This window comes from Microtus pennsylvanicus, chromosome 5 (genome assembly GCF_037038515.1).
Source record: "Microtus pennsylvanicus isolate mMicPen1 chromosome 5, mMicPen1.hap1, whole genome shotgun sequence".
NCBI lineage: Eukaryota > Metazoa > Chordata > Mammalia > Rodentia > Cricetidae > Microtus > Microtus pennsylvanicus.
The window spans coordinates 90768607-90783772 of record NC_134583.1 but is presented as its reverse complement, the minus strand read 5'-3'; the positions used below and the strand labels follow the sequence as shown (position 1 = coordinate 90783772).

General features: G+C 37.8%; 1 protein-coding gene across 2 annotated transcripts in view; it reads right to left on the bottom strand.

Moving 5' to 3' along the window:
* The window catches only part of LOC142851067 (solute carrier family 22 member 19-like), a 29315-nt gene that overhangs the window by 172 nt on the left and 13977 nt on the right, over window positions 1-15166 (bottom strand). For both annotated transcript variants that reach the window (XM_075974965.1, XM_075974966.1), the window contains 4 exons: window positions 14007-14122; window positions 12534-12748; window positions 10799-10907; window positions 1161-1364 (listed from right to left, as the gene is read on the bottom strand). In XM_075974965.1, coding sequence (XP_075831080.1) covers window positions 1161-1364; window positions 10799-10907; window positions 12534-12748; window positions 14007-14122 — 644 coding nt within the window. The remainder of the gene's footprint in view (window positions 1-1160; window positions 1365-10798; window positions 10908-12533; window positions 12749-14006; window positions 14123-15166) is intronic.

Below are 15166 nucleotides of genomic sequence, written 5' to 3'. Positions count from 1 at the left end.
TACACAACAAATACCATCAAAAATGTAGATGGACCTGAAATGACACAGAGAATAAAGGCATCTCCTGAATTCATAAGAGAAATCTTATCCTTATCCTTTACCCCTTAGCTTTTGTAAAAATCTAAGATTCCTATAAAGGACTTGAGTAAATCTGGGAAATAAAAAACAATTATTTCCTAGAAAGTTCTATGAGTTAGCTTTGCTACTTACTACCTTAGTGGTCATAATATTCTCCAAGGAGGTTTGAAGGAAAAAAGCACAGGAAACACATAAAAAATTTAAAAATCCTGCCCATTCTTTTATATTTAATCTTGTTATTGACCTTGTCATTCTTTCTGTTGTGAACATTTCATACTTAATGAAACCAAGATGGTGTGAAATTCACAGCAAATAGTCCTTCTCTCAGATGCACTGTGACTTGTGTCCAGTTCTATTTCTTCTACGTTATTCATTGATCATGGTGGACCCCCAAGCCTCCAGAAACTACCAGTTTCAGACAGCTTACCAGCACTCATTGGTCTGATAGATTATTCTGATTCTGAAGGATGAAATGCCATTTGTATTTGTGCATACTTGTGAAATATAGGCAAAAATAGCTGTTTCGTGGGTTAATGGTTAGGCTCAGTGTAGTGAGTATTTCCTGCAGAAGAAGGCGGCCCTGGGTTCAAATAATAGGTAATAGTGTGAAAAACTGGGCATGGGTACAAATGCTTCTAATCACAGTATTGTGGGAAGAAGAGACAGAATTCTCACTGGTTCTCTTTAGATTCCATCCCGTCTCTGGGTTCATTGATAGAATCCTCAGAATGGGAAAAGTATGAACTGAATACCTACGGCCCTTTGCTGGCCTCTCCATACATACATATGTTACACATTAACACATATTCTTCATGTGTTTTATGTGAAGGCAGAGTGGGAAGAAGACCAATTTTTTTTTTACTTTTATCAAGAAGTCTCTGGGTGCATCCTCATAGAGCTGGTCTTTTTTCTAAAGATATCCAAGCAGATTTGTATCTACAGTTTGAATGGATACAGGAAAGACTCCTATGAGAAACTGACCAAATGGGAAAAAGTCTAGATGTCTGACTGCTTGGGAGAGAGATGGTCTGAATGTTATTTTAGTTTTCACGTCATAAATGGGAGGTAGAGGTGTTACTCACTCATTTTCCACATCTTGGATGGAGTCAGGCAGAGGCTGATTCTTGGTCTCAGGAAGGAGAAGAGGGATAAAGCAACCAAGGAAGGAGAAGACTCCATAGATGATCCAGGGCAGAGAGGCAGAGTAGACCGCGAGGATCATAAAGAGGGGAGTCAGGGCTGCCCCCACATTAGTAGCAATTCCAGTGACTCCTAATGCTCTTGCCCTTGAAGCATAAAACATAATTTAAAAAACATTAGCAAAACTGAATTTACTGTATTGTGTTTTAGCAAACTGCATTGTTATGAGAATCAATGTGTAGTATATTATAAATTAAGGTTGCTGGTAATTACTTTGCTTTGGAAATTTATACTCTTTTTTCATTATACATAACAATCCAAGTTCCCACTCCCTTCCTTCCTCCCATTTCCTCCACATACAGAGAGGGTAAGGCACATCAACAAAATAGAAACACAGAAAGCAATACAAAGAATCAATGAAACAAAGAGCTGGTTCTTTGAGATAATCAACAAGATTGACAAACCCCTATCCAAACTAATCAAAAGGCAGGGAGAGAACACTCAAATTAACAAGATCAGAAATGAAAAGGGGGACATAACAACAGACACTGAGGAAATTCAGAGAATCATTAGGTCTTACTACAAAAGTCTGTATGCCACAAGATTGGAAAATGTAAAAGAAATGGACATTTTTTAACATAAGTACCATATACCAAAATTAAATAAAGACCAGGTGAACAATTTAAATAGACCTATAAAACAGTATAGAAGCTGTCATAAAAAACCTCCCAATTAAAAAAAACCCCAGGACCAGATGGTTTTAATGCAGAATTCTACCAGAACTTCCAAGAAGACCTAATACCTATACTCCTTAATGTATTTCATGTAATAGAAACAGAAGAGTCATTGCCAAACACAGTTACCCTGTTACCAAAACTACAAAAGACTCAACCAAGAAAGATTGAACCAGTCTCACTCATGAACATAGATGCAAAAATTATCAATAAAATATTGGCAAACCAAATTCAAGAATACATCAAAAAATTATTCATTATGATCATGAAGTCTTCATCCCAGAGATGCAGGGCTGGTTCAACATACAAAAATCTATCAATAGAATCCATCATATAAATAAACTGAAAGAAAAAAAACATATGTTTATTTCATTAGATGCTGAAAAAGCATTTTGACAAATTCAGCACCCCTTTATGATAAAAATCTTGGAGAGATTAGGGATACAAGAATCATATCTAAATATAATAAAAGCAGTATACAGCAAGCCGACAGCTAACATCAAATTAAATGGAGAGAAACTTAAAGCCATTCCACTAAAATCAGGAACAAGACAAGGCTGTCCACTCTCGCCATATCTCTTCAATATAGTGCTTGAAGTTCTAGCAATAGCAATAAGACAACATAAGGAGATCAAGGGGATTCAAATTGGCAAGGAAGAAGTCAAACTTTTGTTATTTGCAGATGATATGATAGTATACAGAAGTGACCCCAAAAATTTCCCCAGAGATCTACAGCTGATAAATAGCTTCAGTGATGTGGCAAGATACAAGATCAACTCAAAAAAATCAGTAGCCCTCCTATACACAAAGGATAGAGAAGTGGAGAAGGAAATCAGAGAAACATCACCTTTCATGATAGCCACAAATAGCATAAAGTATCTTGGGGTAACACTAACCAAGGAAGCGAAAGATCTATTTGACAAGAACTTTAAGGTTTAAGTTTTGAGAAAGAAATTGAAGAGTATACCAGAAAGTGGAAGGATCTCCCATGCTCTTGGATTGGTAGGATCAACATAGTAAAATGGCAGTTCTACCAAAGGCAATCTATAGATTCATTGCAATCCCCATCAAAACCCCATCAAAATTCTTCACAGACCTTGAGAAGACAATAATCAACTTTATATGGAAAAACAAAAAACCCAGGATAGCGAAAACAATCCTATATAATAAAGGAACTTCTGGAGGCATTACCATCTCTGACTTCAAACTCTATTACAGAGCTACAGTAATGAAAACTGCTTGGTATTGGCATAAAAACAGAGACGTTGACCAATGGAATCAAATAGAAGACCTGTGTATTAATCTACAAACCTATGAACACCTAGTTTTTGACAAATAAGCTAAAATTATATAATGGAAGAAAGAAAGCATCTTTAACAAATGGTGCTGGCATAACTGGATGTCAACCTATGGGAGAATGAAAATAAATCCAAAATTATCCCCATGCACAAAACTCAAGTCCAAATGGATTAAAGACCTCAATATAAACCTGACCACAATGAACCTGATAGAGGAGAAAGTGGCAAGTAGCATTCAATGCATGGGCACAGGAGACCACTTCCTATATATAACTCCAGTAGCACAGACAATAGAGCAATAATAAATAAATGGGACCTCCTGAAACTGAGAAGCTTCTGTAAAGCAAAGGACACAGTTATTTAGACAAAAAGGCAACCTACTGAATGGGAGAATATCTTCACTATCCCCACATCAGACAAAGGTTTGATCTCCAAAATATATAAATATCTCAAGAAGCTAGACATTAAAATTCTAAATAAGCCAATTAAAAAAATGATGTACTGAACTAAACAGAGAATTGTCAACAGAGGAATCTCAAATGGCCAAAATATACATAAGGACAACTTCCTTAGCTATCAGAGAAATGCAAATCAAAACAACTATGAGATATCTTACACCTGTCAGAATGGCTAAAATCAAAAACACCAATGATATCCTATGTTGGAGAGAATGTGGAGTAACAGGAACACTCATCCATTGCTGGTGGGAATGCAATCTTGTACAACCACTTTGGAAATCAGTATGGTGGTTTCTCAGAAAATTGGGAATCAATCTACCTCAGGATCCAGCAAACCACTCTTGGGAATATACCCAAAAGATGCTCGATCATACTACAAAAGCCTTTGTTCAACCATGTTCATAGCAGCATTATTTGTAATAGCCAAAACCTGGAAACAACCTAGGTGCCCCTCAATGGAAGAATGAATAAAGAAAGTGTAGCACATCTACACATTAATGTACTACTCAGTGGTAAAGAACAATGACATCTTGAATTCTGTATGTAAATGGATGGGAATAGAAAACACTATCCTGTGTGAAATAGCTTAGACCCAACAAGATAAATATGGTATATACTCATTCATTAGTGGATTCTAGCCAAAAATAAAGGACATTGAGCCTATAGTTCACAATCCTAGAAAATTTAAGTAATAAGGTGAACCCAAAGAAAAACATATATAAATCCACCTCGAAACTGGAAGCAGACAATATCACCAGGAAAAAGTTGGGAGCATGGGGTGGAGGTGGGGCTAGGGGAAGGGGAGGGGGAAAGAGAAGGGAGAAGGAAAGGGTTGTGGAGACCTTGGGGGAGTGTGATGGGTGAGCTGGAGGAAGGACTGATATGGGAGCAGGGAAGAAGATATCTTAATTAGGGAGCCATTTTGGGGCTGGCAAGAGACTTGGCTCTAGAGGGGTTCCAAGGTGTCCATGGGGATGTCCCCAGCTAGGACCATGGGCAGTGAAGGAGAGGGAGCCTGAACTGACCTTGTCCCATAGTCAGACTCACGACTATCTTGAATATCATCATAGAACCCTCATCCGGCAACAGAGAGAGATAGGGACAAAGACCCACATCAGAGCACTGAACTGAGCTCCCAAGGTCCAGTTGAAGATCAGAAGGAGGGACAATATGAGCAAGGAAGTCAGGACAGTGAGGGGTTGGTCCACCCACTGAGACAGTGTTCCTGATCTAATGGGAGCTCACCAAAGCCAGCTGGACTGGGACTGAATGAGCATGTGATCAAACTGGACCCTCCAAATGTGGCTGACAACTGGGACGATCTGAGAAGCCAATGATAATGGCACTGGGATTTGTCTCTACTGTATGTACCGGCTTTTTTGGATCATAGTTTATTTGAATGCACACATTCCTAAGCCTGGATGGAAAGGGAAGGACCTTGGACTTCCCACAGAGCAGGGTACCCTTCACTCTTAGGACTGGAGGGGGAGAGGGAAGGGTGAATGGGAAGCGGGATGAAAATGGGAGGAGGGAAGCAAGTGGACATTTTGAATGGTATTATTTATAAAGCAATAAAAAAATAACAATAAAGACCAAGGTTTTGGTGTCAGCTGGTCACCTTGGTTCTTAGTATCCAGATCTACCTTCAGTCCTTTGCATACAACCATGACAACTTTAGCAATTCATTCAATACACCAGTTTCATTAGTCCTAATAGCTGAATGCCATAGAGACATTCCTCTAAGAAGAGGAACAAACGCATCATATTCTAATAGGCTCTGGGATATGTCCAACAGGCCAGCCCTGAGAATTTGTGGTATAGAAAAAGAACAAGTAAATATAATGAACTAGATAGCCCACTAAGTAAATTAAAGCAGAAAACATCCCAAATGTACAGAAGGCAGACATACTATTTCAAGAGGCATAGAGAACTCCAAAACCACATAATAAAAATAGAAATATTCTGTGACATGTTATAGTCAGTATGCCAAAATACAAGTAAAGATGGAGTCCTAAAAGGAACAAGGAAAAGGGCAACCACTCACACACAAGACAGCAATGTCAGAATTTCCACAGACTTTTTTCCAGCAACCATAAAAGCCAGAAGAACATCAAATGAAATATGTCAAGCTTTGAATATATATGTGTTAGAAAAAATGTTATAGCCAGTAAATTTATTTTTCCAAATCGATGGAGAAATGAGAGTAGTCCAATACAATTACAAGTTAAGGTAATTAATGACAACCAAGCAGGCACTGCAGAAACATTCTTAGTGAAATGATTTGCAAGGAGGAAAATGAAAGGTGGCTTTCCCCATGTGAGCATGTGCATGCATACCCTTAGTCAGTACCACAGATAAACAAACTGCACTTGGAATAGAAACAACCATATGCAACGCTGCAACTCAGCAAACCCTCAAAATTAATACTGGAGGAAGAAAATAAGCATCAACTGCTGGGAGTCAGACCAGTCCAAGCCTTTCTTGGAGGCCTTGATGAAAGGCAAATGCAGAGCTAGTTCTGTGACCTTTTCCAGTACCAGACTTGGCAGCATCTTGTCCTGGGATGGGGCATGTGAGTTCAAAGGCTTCATTGTAATTGGTGTGTGACATAGTTGAGACATTCTGTGAACTCTTTGCATAATATTGTTTGATTAGTTCCTGCTATATTTTCCTACCATGTGATAGCTTTCTGATGATTCTGTCCTATTTCTCCTGAAAAAAGTATAGAAGATGCTGTACTTTCTCAATAAACATGCTGTCATGAGTCATCAACTCAGGAAGACCTCCTGATCCCAGCTTTCTGTCTTCCTTGTATTTGCATTGGTGGCACTCCTCTCTCAACACTTCTCCATTTGGGATCTTTATTCCTTTAGGTTCTGGTCAATCAATAATACAGAAAGCTAGACCATCGCCTAATAAATTTTTAGGAAATGCCAACCCTTTCTATAAAAAACTTAAGAGTAACTAGCTTGAATTCACCACGAGGAAGTTGCAGACTAATTGACAGATTTAACAAACAAGAACAAAATTGTATGTTGTGGCTAAGAAACAAACTCATCTAGGAAAGACACTAAAAAAAACCCTGAATGTTAAAGGACGGAAGACAAACTGCCAAACAAATGTAAACAAGGAGGTGTAGCTATGAAGCAAATTAAAATTCAAATCAAAGCTACTTAAAGAGGGAAAAAAGGGGCACTACATATTAATAAGAGGAACAGTTAATCAAGCAAATATAACAATTATAAATTTTATGCACAAAATATTGGTACATCTAATTTCATAAAATAAACAGTAAAAGTGCATAAAATATCATATAACTTCTGTTGCAATAATAGTTGGCAATTTTAATACTCCATTCTTAAATTTAGATATGTCTTCCAAAGTATAAATGAAGACTTCATAGCTGAGTTTCTATGGATGAACTTAGCACACACACACACACACACACACACACACATATACAATATATGTATATTCACATATATACATATATATGCATATATAGAATATTCATTGCAGCATATAGGAAATATAAAATTTTCATTAATAAATGTAATATTCTCCAAAACTCGTCACATAATATGACAAAGGTAATATCTAACAAATAAAAAAGTGAGTCAGTTTCTTGTCTCCTATCAAAGTATAACCCAATAAAACCAAAATCAATCATAAGAGAAACTACAGAGACCAGTTGTTTGGCTTTATCAATTGTTCTTTAATCTCAATTGCATTGATTTATTCCTTTATCTTTATTATTTCTTGCCATCTAGTGTGTTTAGATTGGCTGCTGGTTGATTTTTAAAAGTCATGAGGTGCATCACTGGGTTATTTGGTTGATATGTCTCAAATTTTCATATGAAAGTATAAGCCATAAATTTTTATTGGACACTAAACAATACATTTTTGACTGAACAGGGTGTCATACAAGAAATTGAGGAGGTAATTAAAAAATTCATTGAGACAAGTAAAAATGATAGGAGAACCTTTCAGAATCTCTGGGATGCTGCCAAGGCAGTCCTAAGAGAAAATTTATAGGAATGGAGGGACAAAATGTGGTGCATTTACACAATGGAGTACTACTCATTGGTTAAAAAAAATGTCGTCTTAAAATTTGCATGCAAATGGTGGAACATAAAAACCCACCCTGAAGGAGGTAACCCAGACTCAGGAAGATGAACATGGTATGTATAAGTGGAAACTAGTTGTAAAGCAAAAAGTAATGAGCCTATAGTCCATGACACTAGAGAAGCTAAGTAACAAGGTGAACCCTGTGAAAAAATATATAAATCCAACTGGAAAGGGGAAATAGACAAGATTTCCTGACAAAATTGGGAACATAATGGTGTGGGGAGAAGGAAGGGTAGAAGGGGAAGAGGAGTGGAGGAGAGAGGGAAGGAGAACTTGAGGTAATGGGATAGGTGAGAGAGAGGAGGGACAGAGATGGCGAGTAAGGAAAATGATATTTTGATTGAGGGAGCCATTGTGGGGCTAGCAAGAAACCTGGCACTAGGGGAATTCCAAGGAATCCAGAAGGACCCCAGCTAAGACCCTAAGCAACAGCGGAGAGAGTGGCCAAACTGCCCTTGCCTAGTACTCAGATTGATGAATATCCTAAATGTCACCATAGAACTTCATCCAGCAACTGATGGAAACAAAGGCAGAGACCCACAGTGGAGCTGGGCTGAGATCCCAAAGTCCAGCTGAAGAGTGGGAGGAATGAAAATATGAGCAAAGGGGTCAAGGCCATGTGTGGACACCCACTGCAACAGTTTATCTGAGCTGATGGGAGTTCACCACCTCCAGCCGGCAGGGAAGGACCAAACAAGACACTCTGAATGTGGGTGACAGTGGCTGGAGCACACTGAGGGGCCACTGGTAGTGGCACCAGCATTTATTCCTACTGCTTGTACTGACTTTTTGGGAACCCATAATATTTGGATGAATACCTTGCTCAGCCTAGATAAAGGAGGGAGGTGCTTGAATCTTCCCCAAACCAACGTGCCTTATCCTCTCTGAGAAGTGGATGTGGAGTGGGTGGGGGTGTGTGTGGAGGGAATGGGAAGAGAGGAGGGATTGGGAACTGGGATTGGTATGTAAAATGAAAAAAAGGTAGTTTTCCCCTATTTTTAAGTAAAATAATAAAAAAAGCCTAAAATTTGAAATGTCTAGCACAAACATAAGGGAAACCAAACTTTGGGTACTGGAATAAGCCAAACTTTCTAAATAGAACACCAGTGGCAGAAACAAATCCCATTACCAGTGGATGAGACTAAGTGGAGATAAAATCTCTGCACAGCAAAGGAAATGATCAACAGAGCCTTCAGCTTTGAAGAAAACCTTTACCAGCTACACTTCAGGCAGGGGTGAATATCCAGAATTTACAAATCATAGATATTAAAGACCAAATAAAAGAAGCTGTTGATCAACAAATAGGCCAGTAAACTGAATAGATAGCATTTAAAAAGAAGGAAGTGAACACAAAATGCCAATACTCTTTTAGAACATGTTCAGTATCCCTGGAAATCATGGAAAGGCAAATTTAAATTGCTTTGAGATATCACCTCACCTTGGTCAAAATAGTCATCATCAAGAAATATGACAACAAATATTTGAGAAGCAGTATAGAGTGGGGAATCACTAATTCACTGTTGGTATGGTGCAAATTAATACGGCCTCTGAGAAAATTGGTTTAGAGATTTCTAAAAAAAAATTGCAAAAATAACTACCAAAGGACCAAGCAATTGCATGTTTGGATATAAACACTGAAGCCTCCAAATTTTGTTTTAGAAATATCTGCACTACCATGTTTATTGCTGACATATTTATGATAGCAAAAATCTACCTGGAATGAATGTTGCTCAGCAATGGTTGAATGGATAATAAAGATGTGCTCTCTCTCTCTCTCTCTCTCTCTCTCTCTCTCTCTCTCTCTCTCTCTCTCTCTCTCTCTCTCTCTGTGTGTGTGTGTGTGTGTGTATGGAATCTTACTCTACTCTCAAGAAAAATGAAACTATGCATTTGTAGGACAATGGATGGACTTAGAAAGTGTAAGTGATGCCACACAGCTGTGAAAGGAAAGCCACATTTTATCCCTCATTTGAAGACTGTAGTGTAGTTAACAATATGCACACATCTGTAAACAAATGTACACATTTGTACAGTATAACAAGTATAAAGAGAAGACAGATGGAATATTAGGGAATGTGGCGGGAATGAATTCCTGTAACGGACCGGAGACATAAAAGAGGATATAAAGGTAAATGTTTTGTCAGTTCTGTGTCATGAACTTTTTTCACTTTTGGTGGTGGGTGAGGACAGAAAAACGTATTTGATAGTGAAAATGTAAAATTGAATACGAAGCTCTACAGCTTAAGAATTGCTATTCTAACTGGATAGAAGTTCTTGAAATGCATATATCTTGTATCTGGCTAATTTTGGTCTATGTGATGTTCATTTTGTTCTCAAAGACTTTTTATGCTAAAATTTATAATGTTAAAAGTTTTGAATGAGGGAGAGAGATTGGTAGCATACATTGAGATGAAATGACGTGGAGAAGGGCTGAACTAGCAGAAAGAAGTGCTTGCAGAAGGAGGTACAGAAGGCTGAAAAAATGATGATAATGTTATGATGAGAACCATTACTTATATGCACTTTAAGACAGGTCCATGAGCACATGCAGGGGTGCTTGAGCACACCCACATATACACACATGAACACCAAGATATGAGGGCAGAGGTGGCATCAGCTGAAAAGAAGAAATACAGCAGCCATGGCACACAGACAATAGTGATAGAGGTGAACATAACCGCAGTGCAGTCTATATCTGTAGAAAAAAATGTTAAAACAAAAATAAATGTCATAAAAACCTAATTAGAAATAAAAGGAACAGAATTCTTATCCCTCACATTATTTATGTTTTGGGTGATTCCAAATAGTCCTATATGATCTTTCTTATTGCATACTGCTGGTTCACAGATGGATTTAATGTATTATACATAAATCAAACTTTTGAGAAACTTTGACCAGTTTTGTAATCACTACAGTTGATCACTGTTGATAGCTACCCAGGTGTTTACACCAAGTCATGTACCTGATCACAGTGGGGATTAGCTCATTTGCGTGTAGAGTATTACTACTAATAACCGCATAAATATTTGCTCCGGTCAGTGTTATCAAAACTCCACACAGTATCTGCATTTCTGTGAAGAGGAAAATAAGGAACAGTGGTCATTGTCAGGTGAAGGAAGTTGCTTTCCACCCCCTAAGGGTGGAATATAAAGTGGAAAAAATACACAGAGGTAAACGTCCACAGTTACGATTAATTTAAGAAAGGTGACCTATCTCCATGTACTGGTTTATGGAGAATCAATACTTGTGGCAAACTTCAGGAGCAGAGAGCTTAATGAAACTAAGGAGACGCTAATCAACTTTCATCTTTTCCACCCACTACCTCACTGTCCTTCCAACATAATGTAGGGATTTCATGGGAAAATTAATGAGGTCTGTGTACACGTTCAAACACTCAACCAGAATATGACATGGATAAGAATGGTGGAGGGTGAACTCGACCAGAGTACATTTTCTTTTCTTTTTTTTTTTAAATATTTATTTATTATGTATACAATATTCTGTCTGTGTGTATGCCTGCAGGCCAGAAGAGGGCACCAGACCCCATTACAGATGGTTGTGAGCCACCATGTGGTTGCTGGGAATTGAACTCAGGACCTTTGGAAGAAGAGGCAATGCTCTTAACCTCTGAGCCATCTCTCCAGCCCCAGAGTACATTTTCTATACACCTTCATGAATGTCAAAAACAAAATAAACATTAGAAGAATAGAAGTTGTATTTCTCATGGCATTCGCATTTTGAGAGACTCCAAATATTCACACAAGATGTTCATTCATTTTTCAATGCTCAATAAGACAGATGTAGACAAGCTGGGGATCAGCTCTGTTTCAAAGAGTGTCTCAAGATTCAAGAATAAGGACTTCTAGGACAATCATCAGCGTTTTCATAGAGCCATTTTCTATTAACTAAGAAAAAACTTGAACATTGGAAGGTATTTTTGAGAAAAGGCAAGAGTCAGGAGTTGCTGCTGATAATCAAGAGTCATGAAGATTTAAAACATATCCTGAGTTTCAGCAAAACTTGAAGACTGCCTGGGTACTGTACTCATTGCCTGCATCCACTTATCTCCACAATTGAAGTCTGGCAGTCCGCTGCCTGTACTACTCCTACTGCGTTTCACTTGGTTTGCACTTCAGTACAAGCAATATTAATATCTTGATACAAATTTCACAACTAGAGTTGTACTTGTAGTGACCCAAGAGTCAAAGCTGCATTCATACTTGCGAAACATCTTGTCACTGAAGTTGAAGCAACAAGACTCAGTGGGACAGATGAAGTGTCATTTCTGATTGTAATTATAGTATCTGAAACATACATTACTGCCATGAAAATATTATTGAGCTTGAATGAGGTAGGGGCAGATACTCCAGAGTGATTGCAGAGAGGACAATGAAGCAGAAAATGATGTAATTATATTTTAATTTAAAATGTAACTGAACAATGAGCAAATGATCCATTACTGACCTGCAGATACTTTGGTATAAATGGCTTCATGTTCCAGATACTTTCACATATTTAAACTAAACTTACTGATTTTTGTCTCTTCTCTCAGTATGTGAGTGGAAGAATATTTCTCAATGTCTGGTTACAGAAAATTCTCTGGATGTATTTTTTCTCATAAATAGGAAGGACCTGTAAAACATTGAAGAAAGGGGGACTGGATATTTTCCCCCTTTCACCATAAACTCTTTATTCACCTTCAGGAGCAGACACTGTGGCCAGTATGAAGATTCCCAACAGGAGAGAGAAAAAGAATTGAGTTATTCTACGGCCAATGCGATTCAGCAAAAACATTGCAGCAAAGGAGGCTGGGATGGCGGATGCAGCAGTGAGACACTGCATTAGGAAGACATTACTTTTCAGGTGTTGGAGATGGATGATAAATCCAAATGCAGGTATCGCTGTTGTAAATCTATAAGAAACAAAGAGGAAAGTCACATATACTACTTAGAATTCATGTCCAAAAGCAAGAATATGATTATCCCCAGAAGTTTGTTTTAGTTGATAAAGTATAATGGCCTTTCTGTATTTTGGAATATTTACTTGACTGATAATTTAATAATGATCATGAAATCATCATATGTAGACATGCGATATCATTACTGTTGGATTTTAAGGAGAGGTAGAGACTTTGTGGAAGGCACGATAGATCCAGTTAGGTTTTTAGAGATTTTTTTTCCCCTATAACTTGAACTTAGTAATGATTATAACTTTTTTCAATTTTAAAAATATTTTGTTTATACAAGAGAATCATATACAGTGTTTTTTGGTGACAGTTTTCCTCAATTCTTTCTCATAATTTCTCCCAGGCCCACAAGCGCATTCTTACCACTCCGAGCTTCATGGTCTTTTTGTTTTTCATTAAAAATAGATTTTTTATAAGATATATTCTGAGTAAGTTCCCCCTCCCCCAACTCCTTCCAGTTCTTCTTCACTTTCCCTTACATGTGGGACTTCAGTCTTACTGTCTCTCATTAGAAAATACACAGGTATCTAATGAATCACAATATATTATGGTAAGATAAAGCATAAATAATTCAGAATAGGACAAGATAAACAAACAAAAGGAAAGGAACAGAAAAGGAAAGCAAAAGAAACACATATAGATGCAGAGATACATGTTTACACACACAGGTATCCCATAAAAACACAATACAGGACTCTATAATGTATACATAAATGACTTGTAAGATAAAAAACAAAATGTCCTGACACAACATTATGAGACAAAAAAAAATCCCTCCAAAGATACCATTGAGCCAGATTTGTGTTGGTCACATACTGTTGGGAATGGTACTTGCCCTTAAGACTGGTTCTTTTCTCTGTTGAAATACCCTTGGAGGAAACTAATTTTTTATTTGCAAGTGAACTGGACCCTCCTGTGGCCCTAACTGGGCTTTCTCCAAGTGAGGATATTATAACTTTGCGTTTGTTTGTATTGATTGAAATGTATATACTTGTATAGTTTCCATTTGAAATTTTGTCTCCTTAAAATGGCAAATGGTGAGCACAGAGAAGTCTGGAATATGATTGAAGATTCATCATGAGTCTGTGTTGATAAATCTGTCAGGGTGCTGTAGACATACCCCTTACTGTATAGTTAGTTCTGTATTTCTATATTCAAAACCCCTTGAATGCCAGAAGATATAGAAAGTCCACATTTTGCCTACCTCACAAGGCACAGGAGAAATATACGCTTTCGCAAGTTGGGGGTGCGGAATAGGTCACACAGAGCAGGTTCTATTTGTGCTGTCTCCAGCTCTTCCCTCATGGTGGTCCTCACAACCTTCAGCAACAGCGTCAAGAACTGTTTAGTTCTCACAAAATATTGAGCACTCACAGAATACCAGAGCAGTATCTACTAGTTCTGTCTAGTGAAAAACACAAACATCAGGGGACCTAAGGAAAGCATAATCAAAGGAATAGGAAGTGAGAGCCAAGTAGATAAAGGAAACTCATGCTTTTTCTAGATAGGATCCTTGAAACAGTATGTGGCTACAGAATGTGGCCATCAAGTGAAGAGTTATTAAGAATCTTGTCAAATCTGGAGAGGGAGGGAAATGGGAGGCCGGGAGGAGGCAGAAATTTTTTCAATAAAAAAAAGAAAGAATAAATGAATTGCATAAAATAAAAAAAGAATCTTGTAAAAAACTCCAGTCATACCATAATGAATTTGAATGACATAGCAAATTATTGTGGTTCTCTCATATGTGCATTCATGTGTATGTACATGTCTGCTTGGGTTTTTTTTTTTTGCTTTATTTCTGTGTATCTCATTCTTCTTCAATGAGTGTCCCATGTCTAGTCATTACCTCCCTGGGTGGAAAACAGACTCAGAAAAATGAATTCCTTTCAAGGTCTTTGTGTCCATTTTAGAGTCCGGATATTTGAAAGAATACATAGTGTGATACTGAGCTGTTGGTTCTCTGGCTGGTTGTATGTTTCAGAGTCCGAGGAACTCTTAAGAGGTAAAGATTACCTCATGGCGGTGCTCCTTTAAATAGGGTAGCTGGCCTTTAGTTATGGCTTCTTGGTCCACCATAATGTAACAAGCCTTTACCACAAACTCTTGTCTCAGTATTGCCATGCCTGTTCACTATGGTTAACTGATTGTTGTCAATCTGTGAGCACAAATCCTTTTTACTCCATTTTGTTGTTTCTGACACGAATATTGCTCATGGAGATCTTGGTTATAGCAAAGCAAAAGTAGTCAACAAAATAAATTGGTGCCGTATATGAAGTTGTTATTTTGAAAAATCTGACCATGTTTTAAACCACACTTGTGGTTTGGTGATGGATTTTGGGAAAGGTTTCAGAGGCAAAGTAGAGA